The 12580-nt window shown below is 34.3% G+C and overlaps 2 protein-coding genes across 2 annotated transcripts; both read left to right on the plus strand.

Moving 5' to 3' along the window:
* Positions 1 to 693: 693 nt before the first annotated feature.
* On the plus strand, positions 694 to 9283 carry HELRODRAFT_170304 (hypothetical protein; the record flags this gene model as incomplete). The annotated part of the gene is made up of 14 exons (XM_009016119.1): positions 694 to 826; positions 973 to 1187; positions 1370 to 1525; positions 1889 to 1961; positions 2076 to 2553; positions 2770 to 3003; positions 3196 to 3565; positions 3714 to 4342; positions 4475 to 5030; positions 5395 to 6414; positions 6651 to 6748; positions 7169 to 7279; positions 8530 to 8705; positions 9213 to 9283. 14 exons carry the CDS (start codon positions 694 to 696, stop codon positions 9281 to 9283), a joined length of 4320 nt encoding a protein of 1439 aa, XP_009014367.1.
* Positions 9284 to 11293: 2010 nt separating this feature from the next.
* On the plus strand, positions 11294 to 12283 carry HELRODRAFT_133959 (hypothetical protein; the record flags this gene model as incomplete). The annotated part of the gene is made up of 2 exons (XM_009016120.1): positions 11294 to 11603; positions 11694 to 12283. Coding segments are annotated over 2 exons (900 nt in total), but the record flags the coding sequence as incomplete, so codon positions are not given.
* Between the last annotated feature and the right edge of the window lie 297 nt (positions 12284 to 12580).

Genomic DNA, 12580 nt, shown 5'->3' on the forward strand with positions numbered 1-12580 from the left:
TTTTAAATACATCAAATTGTTTTCAAAATTTAATTAACTTTTGGTACATCTGAGATTTTCAAATATCTTCTAAATAAAATTAATGAAGCGACACAATTACCTTAGAACAAATTTTGATCGATATTTGTGCCTATTTATTTTAAGTTTTAACTGTAGATTTATTTTTGAAATTTTATCGTTAAAAAATGAACTAAAATGTTGTATATTTATTTTTTTGGCATTTCAAATGAAAAAACAAACGCATCATACCACAACGTTCTGATGAATTGAACGTATGAATTGAAATGTTGTGCATGACCAGGGCGTTGACGACCAAGAAGCGTCATAAAATTTTTGTTCTAGCTGTTGACGTCCCTTGCCTAAATTACAATGCATGGGCGACGTCAGTGATGATGACCTCGTTTCCAATGAAGCTCACAAAGAGAGGAGTACGACAGTTCAATGTCAATATAAAATTCCTCGATTTTATAGATTGCGTAGTTGAGTATAAAAAATGAACTCGTATTATGACGTCAAAATCTACTTTTAAACATTATTGTAAACATTGAAGGTGTTTTAAACCGTTTTAAGACTTTAAGTTCTGAACAATTGAACGGGTGTTTGAAAGGATTTTGAATAACACATTAAAATCATTCTAATAAAAAAAACTTGAATCGTTGTTATTATTTCCAAGCGATAATTACCATTGAAAGCATGGAGGTGTATTTAAAAAGTGTTCAGACGAAATTGAACACACTTTCCGCAATAACAGATGTCACGAAGACAGACGACGACAAAACGCTACAAAAACTTATCGACACTGCTTTGCGATTCAACCTACGATTTGGTTATCATTGCAATTTTTATCAAACACTGATTATGCAATAACATTTAATTATTATTAACAACTGTTCCACACTCTACTCTGTCTAGTCTAGAGCAATTTCAATCGATAACCTGCTAGCATTTGTTTTGCGTAATTATTTGATTCAGGATTAGAAAGTTCCAATGAGACGTTGAGCAGAAGGACCAACCTGAAAATTCACCAATTGCTCACTAAAGAAAGTTTGTCGCTATTAAGAGAAGAATTTCTTAATGCCATAACCGAAAAAACGGAGGGTCTGTCCATTGAACTGTTCAAAAGTGCTATGACCAAATGCATTGGTAGGCAGTTGAATGAAGCCGAGTTAGAGGAATTATTTTATAAAGTAATCGTTTGTTGGTTTATTTAGCAATATTACTTTTAAATATTACAAATATGACAAAGTCAAAATATATTAACTCTGCTAATTATAAATTATTACATTACTGTTTTAACTTTTTTTTTGATATTCTAAGTTAACAATTACTTTATATTTTGGTTGACACGTTTTCTTTCAAATGAATGAAGGTCGACGTGATGAAAAACAATGTAGTTACTTGGAAAGAATATTCAAATTATTTACTGCTTGAAATGGACATGAAAGAAAAATTACTCACTCTAGAAAAAGAACTTCTGGGAAACAACATACAGATCTTCAAAACAGAAGGCCGAGATTCAATCAAAGTTATTCAGTACATTAACCAATTAGCAGGATAGCTTATCGTATAGAAGTGCCCTTTCACGCGTGCGCTTACTTAGTTCCAATGCATATCCGGCCGATTTAATTTCTCTTCTTTTGTATGAAGCGAAACATGCGCGTAATATTATTCCATCTGCCAGTTGTAAGATAGTTGAATAAAAAATTGCTTCTGATAAACTTTTTGCTTTGGCGTGTATGAAGATACTAAGCAAAAGAAGTTATTTAATTGTTATAAATGATTACAAAAGAAATCTATAGTTTAAAATATTGACACTTGTTGTGTTAGTAAACTGTTAGGGTTTTAATTGGTTATTTATCTTAAAAACACAAAAATTAACATCAATTAGGCCTTGTTAATTCTCCCATTTGGTGATTTTGAAAGTTCCGACCCTAAAGGTCTACTCGGTGCTAAAGATGCTGGTGATTAATAAGTTGTCATGTTGTTAATTATTTTGTTTGTTTGTTGATTTGCTGTTGATTCAACCGCGTGAACCAGTCTTAGAAACCGCAAATAATTATTGATTTTTTTTTTAGATTGCCGATATTTCACGTGCAGTCGAGATGGTGTGATAAATTTTTGGAGCTCCAACTTTCAAACAAGCGACACCTTCATCCTACATTCATACATTGCCAAAGGAACAACTCTGAGTTATTGGGTAACGTCGGCAGAAGTTATTCCAGAAGCTAAGCTTATTGCCATAGCGACGACTAACTTTAGTCTTTTTCTCTTCCGCTATGGAAACAACAAAGAGTTTGAGATGACGACAAAAATCGAAAAGTTTCCTGGAACGATCACATGCTTATCGTACTACAAGGACGACCAACCTAACAACGCGTCTTTTTTAACGTGGGGAGACGAGTACGGAGGGGTGGGCGTGATTGCATTCCACGTCAACCCTGCGAGAACAGCAATCGGAATAAGTCCCAAGCACAGTATCAACAAAAAGAATCAATTTCACCAGTTCCATTTTACGGATCTCTCTAATAACCACGTGCTCGGTTTGGAAGCAAGGTATCTTTGAAGAGCTTTTTATGAGTATTTCAACATGATTTTGAAAAAAATAAGAGATATAAAGTAATAAAATTAGCAAAAATTGTTATTTGTAATTTTATCACGTTTTGGAAAATGACATTGTAACCGTAAAAACCCATCATCATAGATTGTCGTGTGTACGGTAGACATGTTCTTAATTTGATTTATAAATAGAATTATTGTCCCATTAATAAGGTACATTGCCGAAATACACAAGAGATACGTCTGTCAAGTTAGATACGTCGCCAAATTGCGGAGTTGGTTGTCCTGCTCCAAAGAAACATGTACAGCCTTATTTATTGGTGATCTAGTGCCCAATGTACCTTTCAAGAATCGAATCTACTACAGCGTTCTGCATGGTGTCACCGTTTTTGAATACAGCGAGAAAATGAATTTTATCATAACCGGTGGTTACGACATGCTAATAAGGTGATAAATTAAATTTTAAGATTTTTATCTTTAATGATAAAAATGATTAAAAAATGGAGGTTCAGCTCTAGCTCATGTCAAAACAAGTCACATTAATTGTTTTATTTTTATTTTTTATTAACCATTTAAAGAATTTTTCAGTGGTTTCACAAAACTTTATTTTTATAGAATCAAATTTTTAATAAAATTAAGATTATGGAACCCAATGGCGAAAAATCAGAAGCTAGTTGGCGTGTTTCGGGGTCATGTAGGTCCAGTGACTCATATAATGTTGGACCATCGAGATGCCTTCCTTGTGACCATCAGCGAATGCAAGGACATTTTAGTTTTTGACATGAGCGATCAAGCTTGCATACAGTCCATCAAACAGCAGAGCTTCAAAGCTCTCGGTAAGAAACCCATTACGGCTGCGTGTATTAATAAAAAGTCACACACTGTGGTTCTAGCCAGCAACATGAGATTAGGGGTGATTGAAGGAAAGGAAGAAATTTTAGGTAGACACGCTCTTTCTACTCTCACAGCACCTATCACAACGGCTCTTTATAACCCGCTTTTTAAACAGGTTTTATTTTGTTGTTTGAAATATGAAACAATTATATGCTAAACTTGCGTTTCGCTACAATATTTTTATGTTTATTTGACGATGTTATTGTAACCATTAGTGTCACGTCTTAATGTTATAATTTATTCAAATTTGTATACTCAAAAAGATTGTGACGGGTGATTGGAAGAGCCAGGTGATTGTGTGGAATGCGTTTGGTGGTGAAAAAATTGTTCATTTCACGGCGCACACGGTTCGACTGAAAGGTCGGAAGGTGGAAATTGAGATAAAAGTGATGTCGTTTGATGCTACGTACAGAAGGCTGGTGACTGGCCACAGCGATGGAATGGTTAAAATTTGGAATTACAATATCGCCGTGCTCTTGCAGGAAATACCCGTACCAACTCGATTTGAAGTTACAGCTCTTTGTTGTCCGTTTGGAAAAATATTCGTGGCCGGTTGTAACGATTCGGTTTTTTTGCATATCGAAAACACTGTACCACCCGAAGGATACATTGCTCTGAAACCGGCACATCCCAGTTACATCACTCAGATGGCTGTCATGCCAGAAACATATTTAGCATCTGCTTCTGCGGATGGAACCTTGATGGTTTACAGTTTGAAGACGAGTTTGCCTCAATTTAAATTTAATCTTGCAAACTTGGACATGATTGCATCGGTTGATTTTTACAAATACATGACGAATGAACCAACGATTCAGAGTGAAGGAGGATGGCTAAATGAAAAACACACCGTGAAATCAAAAAAACTTATGAAATTGTTTGCCAGCTCGTCCAGGTTTTGTTTTGTAACAAAATAATTCGAGAAATGTATATTCCATTTTTTGTAACAATCGTAAAAATCTAAGTATTTTTAATTTTATTGTCGATTTAAGCGATTTTATTTTTTTGTTAATTTTTTTCGAAACAGAGGCAATGAAGCCACAGTTTTAAAAAATCAAGTAGTGACCAACTCAAATATACATTACGATTTCTGTGTAGAGGCCCTCGTCTATCTAACCAAACGTAAAATTACTCCGCGAACGGCCGTTCTACTAACTTGTATGCATGATGGCAGAGTACTTAGCTGGCCCATGGATCTTTACGGAAAGTGCCTCGGGGAATTCATGGCAGCATACAAGGAGAACGAACTTCTACATGCTGCTGATGTGACATCGGATGACGCATTCCTAGTTACGGGAGACTCCTTAGGTTACATAAAAGTTTGGGACATTTCCCACTATCACAATCCTGAAGAGGGAGAATGTTGTGACGTTATAGACTCGATGAGACTTCCGATCTGGCAGACGTTTTCGTTTGTTCGTATGCGCAAAAACATTGAAATGTACAAACGGTTGAGTCAAACTGATGTCCTACTGCCGATGCACATGAAAGTGAAGTGTCATGAACTGAACGGCTACCCAGTGCAATCTCCTCACCTTATCAACAGTTTCAAGAGTCACGTTGGCGGTGTTGTCAGTTTGAAGGTCTGATTTTCATTTTTTGCATTTTCAATTCGATAAGTTAAATGGTTAATCGTTAAAGGTCAACCTCTCTTGTGCAACTGCATCAGAGGTTTCAACGACAAACACACACAGCGTATATCAATGGGTATGAAAACCAGGCATCATATTCAGTGCATTTGAAAAGCGGGAATCTTTTTTCTTTCGAACCCACTCACTGCAACAGCAGGACCAGGCGCTTTTAACCATTACGCTATCACGCCGCGAAGGTAGGAAAACAAGTTTGTAGCAATTGCTCTAATTATAATTTTTGATGTTAACACTTCTTCCACACTCAAAATTTTATTGCAAAAATGCTCAATAATTTGTTCTTGTGTCCTCCCACCAGCTTATCGAAATCGATTCAATGCACTCAATCATATCAACAGCATCAGACATGTCGGTTCGTATATGGTCCTTGCAAGGAATATTTTTTGGTTTGCTCGGTCAAAAGAACATGTGGACTAATCCTGAACTTCATTACGGATTTGTTTCTAATGAAAAATTTCAAAAGGAAACAGCGGAAATTGGTAAAAGCCAAGAATTAAACGATTGCGGAAAATCGGCTTTTCACATGACAAACGATGAAGTTAAACTCATTGCTTTCAAGGAGAGTGATGAAGATTTGGTAAATAAGCAAATTCGAGTTGAAAAGAAAGGTAGTAATCTAACTGAAAGTATGACCAACTTGAATAGCATGATAAATTACATTGAACTTGCCGAGTCAGAGTTAAACGACATTAAGAAATCAGATAAAATGACTAGGTCCATCTCGGACTCAAAACACAGTGCGTTTGTGATGATTAACAGCCTTTATTACCAAGATAGTTCTAGATTCAAAGAGGATCAAACTCCTGCTAGTAAATTTATTGAGACGTTTTCTTTGGAAGATTTTGTAGAGAAAAAGGTAACGACAAAATCAGTGGATATACCATCGGACTTGAAGAGAGTTGGATCTTATACTACTCTGTACGTCTTGGAGAGCGAAATGAACGTGAGGCAGTCATCGAGGTGGATTAAAATTCTTCATACCACGGTCTGGATAATTAATTATCTCAGATTTAGAAAGACAAAATTTGCCAATCCATTTAGACTACCTGGAGCGGATCCATCCAAAGTCGGAGTTTATTCAAATAACATAAAAGATCTCATTGAAGAATATATCTCGTCTCAGTTGAATAAAGTCAGTCTTAGAGATTCCAGGAGTGTGGCATCTCCCTACAAAAATGACCAAGAAAAACGAAACCAGCTACTCCGGCCATTAACTCCTCTTTCAAGTGAAATCTTCGGTCAGTTTTATAGCGAACATTACACGAAACATCGCGCCATCGTTCCTTGGAGTGTTGCAGAGGAGCTAACTGACGGAGCCGTATGTACATGAATGTGTTTTTATTAATTTTTCTTTTTTACTTATTATTTACGTTGTACTTATAATGCTATCTTTGCTTAGTAATTTATAAAATTTTAAATAATCTAATGTTTAAACAAATCATTTAATCAAAGTTAATCGTAGCAACTATGACATTTAATCAACATAAAATGGAAGAATTGGTATGCAAGAATTATGTGTAAAAAAACACGTTGGTACGTTTGCACATGATACAGGTGTGTCCCTACAAAAATCTTCCTCTAGCCAAGATATCCGCCAAAGACCCGGCCCATAACGTTCGTGTGCTGTTCGCCAATCTAGGCATACAAGGGCGGTAGGTGGGATTTTAATTTCTTCGTGTAAAAAATGTCTATTAAATGAATTTTGGAAATATTTTTGAGTCAGTAAAGTTATGCTCACCAATTAAAAATGAAAAATGTAGAATTAATTCGCATAATTTTATTGAAAAGCTTTCCGTATGTATATGACACTGAATTCCTTTTCTCAACGGTCTGTAGAATAGACTTTCAGGATTCATAGCTTTAGTGGGGTATTGCTATTAAATTTGTTTAGTACTCTTATTTCTATATTGAAATTGCTTGTGCGCTAAAGATGCGTGCAGAGCCTCATCACATATGACACTTGTATGATAGACGGGGATTTCTGTAACCTAGGGTCGAACGCTTTAACAATATAAATATTAATGTGCATTAGATTAATAATAACAATAGTAACAATATGACAAAAGTTCCAGCGAGTTAATGGGTCCTAGTCCTGGCCAGCCTGCGTCGGGTGGGTTCACTCCGAACACGGAATCAGAGATGACCCTGGTTCGAAACCTCAAAAAAACCGGTTGGAAACTCATGTCAGATGGTACTTTAGCTAGAAAAAAAGTTAATAATTTAAATTTATTTTTTCAACATCACTATTTAAAGTGGTTTAGAATTGTACATCATCTATTTCCTTCCTCTCTAAGGTTCCGTTGAATTGTTCTAAAACACATTCCTACCTGCCTGTTTCTGTTGTACCCGAGACACAAATTCAAGATGGAGTTAAAAACAAAGGCGAAAAATGTTTTTTGCATAGGAAAAAGGATTTAAAAAGACATTAAGTCAGTTTTAAATTGTACTGCATTAAATTTTGTTATTGAAGATTTTGTTTTTAAAAGTTCTTAAATTTTTTTAAAACCATTGGAACGCCTGCGGCATATCGTTATTTTATATCATTTACTCTACGTCTTTAATGTACCTGGATCTTCATTTGTGACAACTTACGAGTTCAGAAAGCTTTCAATTTTCATTTTCTCAATAAAATTTGGTTGCATGATAAATGAAAATGAAGCAAATGTTTTTATATAATAAATCTTCACGCTTTTTTAAACGTACAGTGTAGTCGATAATAATTGATAATAATTGATCAAGAACTATTGAGCGGTATCACTAAAACATAGTTAAAAATAACGCTGTGTTATATAAACATTTTTAAAAGATGCTGTTGAATGTTTAAGATTGAAGATTGGATCAGCGTGAAACATTTGGGTTTGTTTTCCTTCAGTCAACTTACAGAATGCTGTAGTTATATTGTTGATCTTATAAATTTTACAAAAACATATCTCTTATATCTGCTGCTGTTGAACCTCTGAAAATTTTCGTAAACAGATTTTTGTAGATTGCTGTTTTCTTACAAGCGATCGATCAGTAAAAAATGCACAACTTTAGACATGAATTCGAAATTAGTATAGTGAATTTTAATATTTTTAAATGATAAAATTTGTTACAAAGATGACGTGACAAAAGTAAAACACGTACGAGAAACTCTAGAATTTTATTTCAATTGATGAAAACATGCAAATAAATTTTATTTCATCTATTCAATTCAAACTATTGATACAACAATAAGTCTTCATCATCAACGAGATTTTTCCACAGCTGACAAACGCATCATATGTCCAACCAACCAACCAATCAATCAATCAATCAACCAATCAATCAATCAACCAATCAATCAATCAATCAATCAATCAATCAATCAATCAATCAATCAATCAATCAATTAGCTTATAAAGCGTTATTTCCGCGATGTTCAACAGCGCTCCTCAATGAATTTTGAAAACAGATGGGTCTTGAGATCCACTCTGAACTTCGCAAGTGATGGAGAAGTAGTCAGAGAAGTAGGTAGAGAGTTCCAGAGAAAAGGACCAGAAAAAGCAAAAGCAGATTTGGCAAAAGAGTGTTTAACACGAGTTAAGAAAAAGCGAGAAAAAGAAGACGATCGTAAACCGGGGCGTTTAGGTTCAATTAATATATCTGATAAATACTTAGGAATTAATTTAGATTGAGACTTATACATGAACGTGCAAATTTTAAAAATTATTCTATATTTTATAGGTAGCCAGTGCAAGAGAACAAGATATGGAGATATATGAGAAAAGAAAGGGGCACGAGCAACTAGACGAGCAGCAGAGTTAAAAGCTTTAGTTAAAGGATAAAGTATAGAGTCAGGAAGACCATAGTAGAGTAAGTTACAATAATCAATCCTAGATAAGACTAACGAAGTAACAAGAAGGAGAAGAGTAGGATCATCAAGAAAAGGCAAAAGTTTTTTTATTCTACGTAGATGAAAGTAAGAGCTTCTAGCAACACTATTAATCTGAGAAGAGAGAGACATAGTAGAATCAAAGATAAAACCTAGACTACGAAACTTATGAGAGACATCAAGAGTTTTAGAATCAGGTAAGGTAATAGGAGGAATAGTAATAGAGTGTTTAGATTTATTAAAACAAATTAATTCAAACTTAGAAGGATTAAGTTTAAGACACATAGAGTCAGACCAAGCGATAATTGAAGAAAGACATAGAGATAAATTATGAAGAACACTATTGAGATTAGATGGAGGAAAAGAAGTATAAATGTAAGAATCATCAGCATATAGTTGACTAAAGAAAGGAAAGTTATTAATAATACGAGGTAGTTCAGAAGTATAGAGTATAAATAGAAGAGGGCCAAGGATAGAACCCTGAGGTACCCCGAATACATGTATTGTATGAATTAATACATCAGGGAAAAAATGAAGACCTCACTGTCATCTACATATATTATGTTAAAACTTCATTCAAATAAACGACTGATCTCTGATTCAGAAGATAACATAATAAGTAAAAAAATATCGATTGCGGATGACATGTTTCGATATACATAGGCGTGGTAATGGCGCAATGGTTAAAGGCGTCTGGTTTTGCTTTGCAGTGACCAGCTTGCCCTCCATCTTATATAATGTGTGTAACAGTTTTCATCCCTATTCACGTTCGCTGTACGTGTCGTTCGTACTCAAACCAAATGAATTAAGAGCGAATGACCTTTAACCTCAACACGATCAACGAACTAGCTTGATGCTGATTCCTGAAAATTCATTCTCTTTTAAGTAGTAATTTTACTAATGTTTTATTTAACAAATTGCTGTTTAAAGACATTGAAAAAAATTCCGTGCAGAAATTGAATTTGAAATTCGGACGAAAATAATCCCATAATACTGTTTTTGATGTCGCAAAGTTATAGAACAATTACTTGCCGTCGATTGACGGTGTTCTTCGATTTCAGAACTGCAAAACAATCTTTGAATTGCACAGTTCCATGAAAAGCTTATTAATTTGAGCGTGTTTCCTGTCTAAATCACATGAACCTTGCAATTTGCATAGCAGTTTTTTTTTATCATAAGAGCAAAAATCTTGAAAATGTGTTGTTGTCTAAACATTTCACTTCTTTATTCTGGTTTTTAATCAGCTCACGTGTCTCTCATGGCTTTTATAATTTCTCTAACTCGACTTAGCGCGCTAGTAGCTTCATGCAAATCAATATATTTTTTCTGGAAAGTTTTTGATGTGTAGCTTATTTCACACATTATTTGTACAAAATTACTCTTACAAGACAAATTCAAATGTCGTTCAATTTTTTGTACTTGCGTTGCTTCATTTCTCATCTTTCTTACATTTCATTCAAGCGGATTGCAGTGTTTGCTTTTCATACATTAACACAAAGAGTTTTAAGCAGCTGATAGCGATTTTAGTTTATATTCAAAAACAAATTTACGATGCATATGTCATATTAGTCAAAAAGCACCCTATGTCTTCATCACAGACCTTTAGATATTGCTTGGGCATGCTCTACATATTGTAGCTGTCCACCTGTAACGTAAGATATACCGTTACAAATACGTTCTTACAACGTTTCCCGTATCACAAAATAGGCAAGCTATTTTTCTTATATAAAATTAATTATATATATATATACATATAAATATATGCGTGTTTGTGTGTGTGCGTTAGCATGTGCAGTGCATATCATAGAGACGTATTTGTGAAATCTGAAAACCATGCTGAAAACGCCGATAAAACATGTCACCACAAAAATTTTATGACTATATATTATATATATATATATATATATATATATATATATATATATATATATGTGTGTGTGTGTGTGTGTGTATAAATGTATAAATAAAAATAACTATATTTTTTTCGGTTATGATAAGAAGTTAGATTATTTCAGATTGCGGTAAAAATTAAACTAGAGTAAAATTTTAAACAATTCAATAAATTATAATTAATTGGCTAATTAAATACATAATTAAATTAATATTTTGTGGTTTAGTTGGACTATTTTCGAGAAGATTGTAAATATAAACAGGTGTGTGTAAATGTTAAATTATGTTTTCAATTTAGCAGGCAGTTGTCGACGACGACGGAAATGATAATACTAACTAATAAATCGTTTGTTTCGAATTTGATTTCAAGTTTAAAAAATCTTTTAATTTAATACTTATGTTATGTTGAAATAATAATTTTTAAAAAGGCCAACAATCCAACAAAATGGAAAGGCTGCACGCGAAAATAGTAGCGGGCGTTGTCATGTTGTTCTCCATCTTAATTTGTTTTCTTCTTCCAATAAAATTGAATGTCTTCTTCAAAAAACGTGGTGATAAAGGCCAGTATTATTTGGATCTCTTAACCTGTTTTGCCGGGGGAGTGTTTCTTGCCGTCTATCTGATCTTCATGGCGCCAGCTGTCAGAGATTTGATATTAGAAAACCTGATGATACCAAATAATATATCCTATCCTCTTCCAGATGTCCTGATTGGCGTCGGGTTTTTCCTTATGCTTATATTAAACAGGGTAGTAGTCAGTTTCAGTCACATGAAGAAAAGAAAGAAAAATGAAATGGCAACCTCAATAAAGCCCAGTCCGTCGAAGCAATCAGAAATAACAAGCAGAAGTGAAGAGTCATCGACATCAATTTGTATAAACAATGGCCAGAAACTTACATCAGACTCAGTAATAGTTGATGACAGTGAATTAGATAACATAATAACAATTTTTGACCCAAACAACCCATTTCCACTGGCAAGAAGATCATCAATAACCGATGTTGCCCACCAAGATTCTGCCATCAGAAGTGTATTGATGATGTTGGCACTGTCTTTAGACTCGGTCTTTGAAGGATTGACAACAGGACTAAAAACAACGACCATGGAAGTCTGGGCAATATTTATAGGCAACATGGTCCACGAGACAATAATTGCCTTCTGCCTGGGTCTTCAACTTGTAAAAATTTACAAAAATCGTAAACTGCCAGTGATAATATCCGCCGTTGCATATTCATTAATGAATCCAGTGGGATTAGCCATTGCTACAGTTTGTTACGAAAGCCAAGGATCGGGTCCAACACTGGATCTCATCAGTGGCTTCATTCAAGGAGTTACATCAGGGTGCTTCATCTACGTGACATTTTGCGAGATCTTAGAAGGACAAATCACACATCAGATGGCTTATGGGAAAATATTTTCCATGTTGGCTGGCTTCATAATTTTGGTCTTGTTTGCCATTGTTCCTGGAAGCTCCTCCTACACCATAAATGACTACAAGCAAGCTCTCAATGTCACAAACTGTTCTCGCTGATCAGCACACTTTTTTTCTTCATAGTACATATTTTTGGTTTAGTTGCGTTTTTGTCATAAGTTACTTTTCAAACTTTATTTAGTCATTATTTATTTTAATATTAATTATTTACTAGTGGTTATTTTCTGGTAGTGAGATATTATATATATATATATATATATATATATATATATATATATATATATATATATTATATATCAGGTTGGTGCA

This window comes from Helobdella robusta, assembly GCF_000326865.2.
Source record: "Helobdella robusta unplaced genomic scaffold HELROscaffold_17, whole genome shotgun sequence".
NCBI classification, from domain to species: domain Eukaryota; kingdom Metazoa; phylum Annelida; class Clitellata; order Rhynchobdellida; family Glossiphoniidae; genus Helobdella; species Helobdella robusta.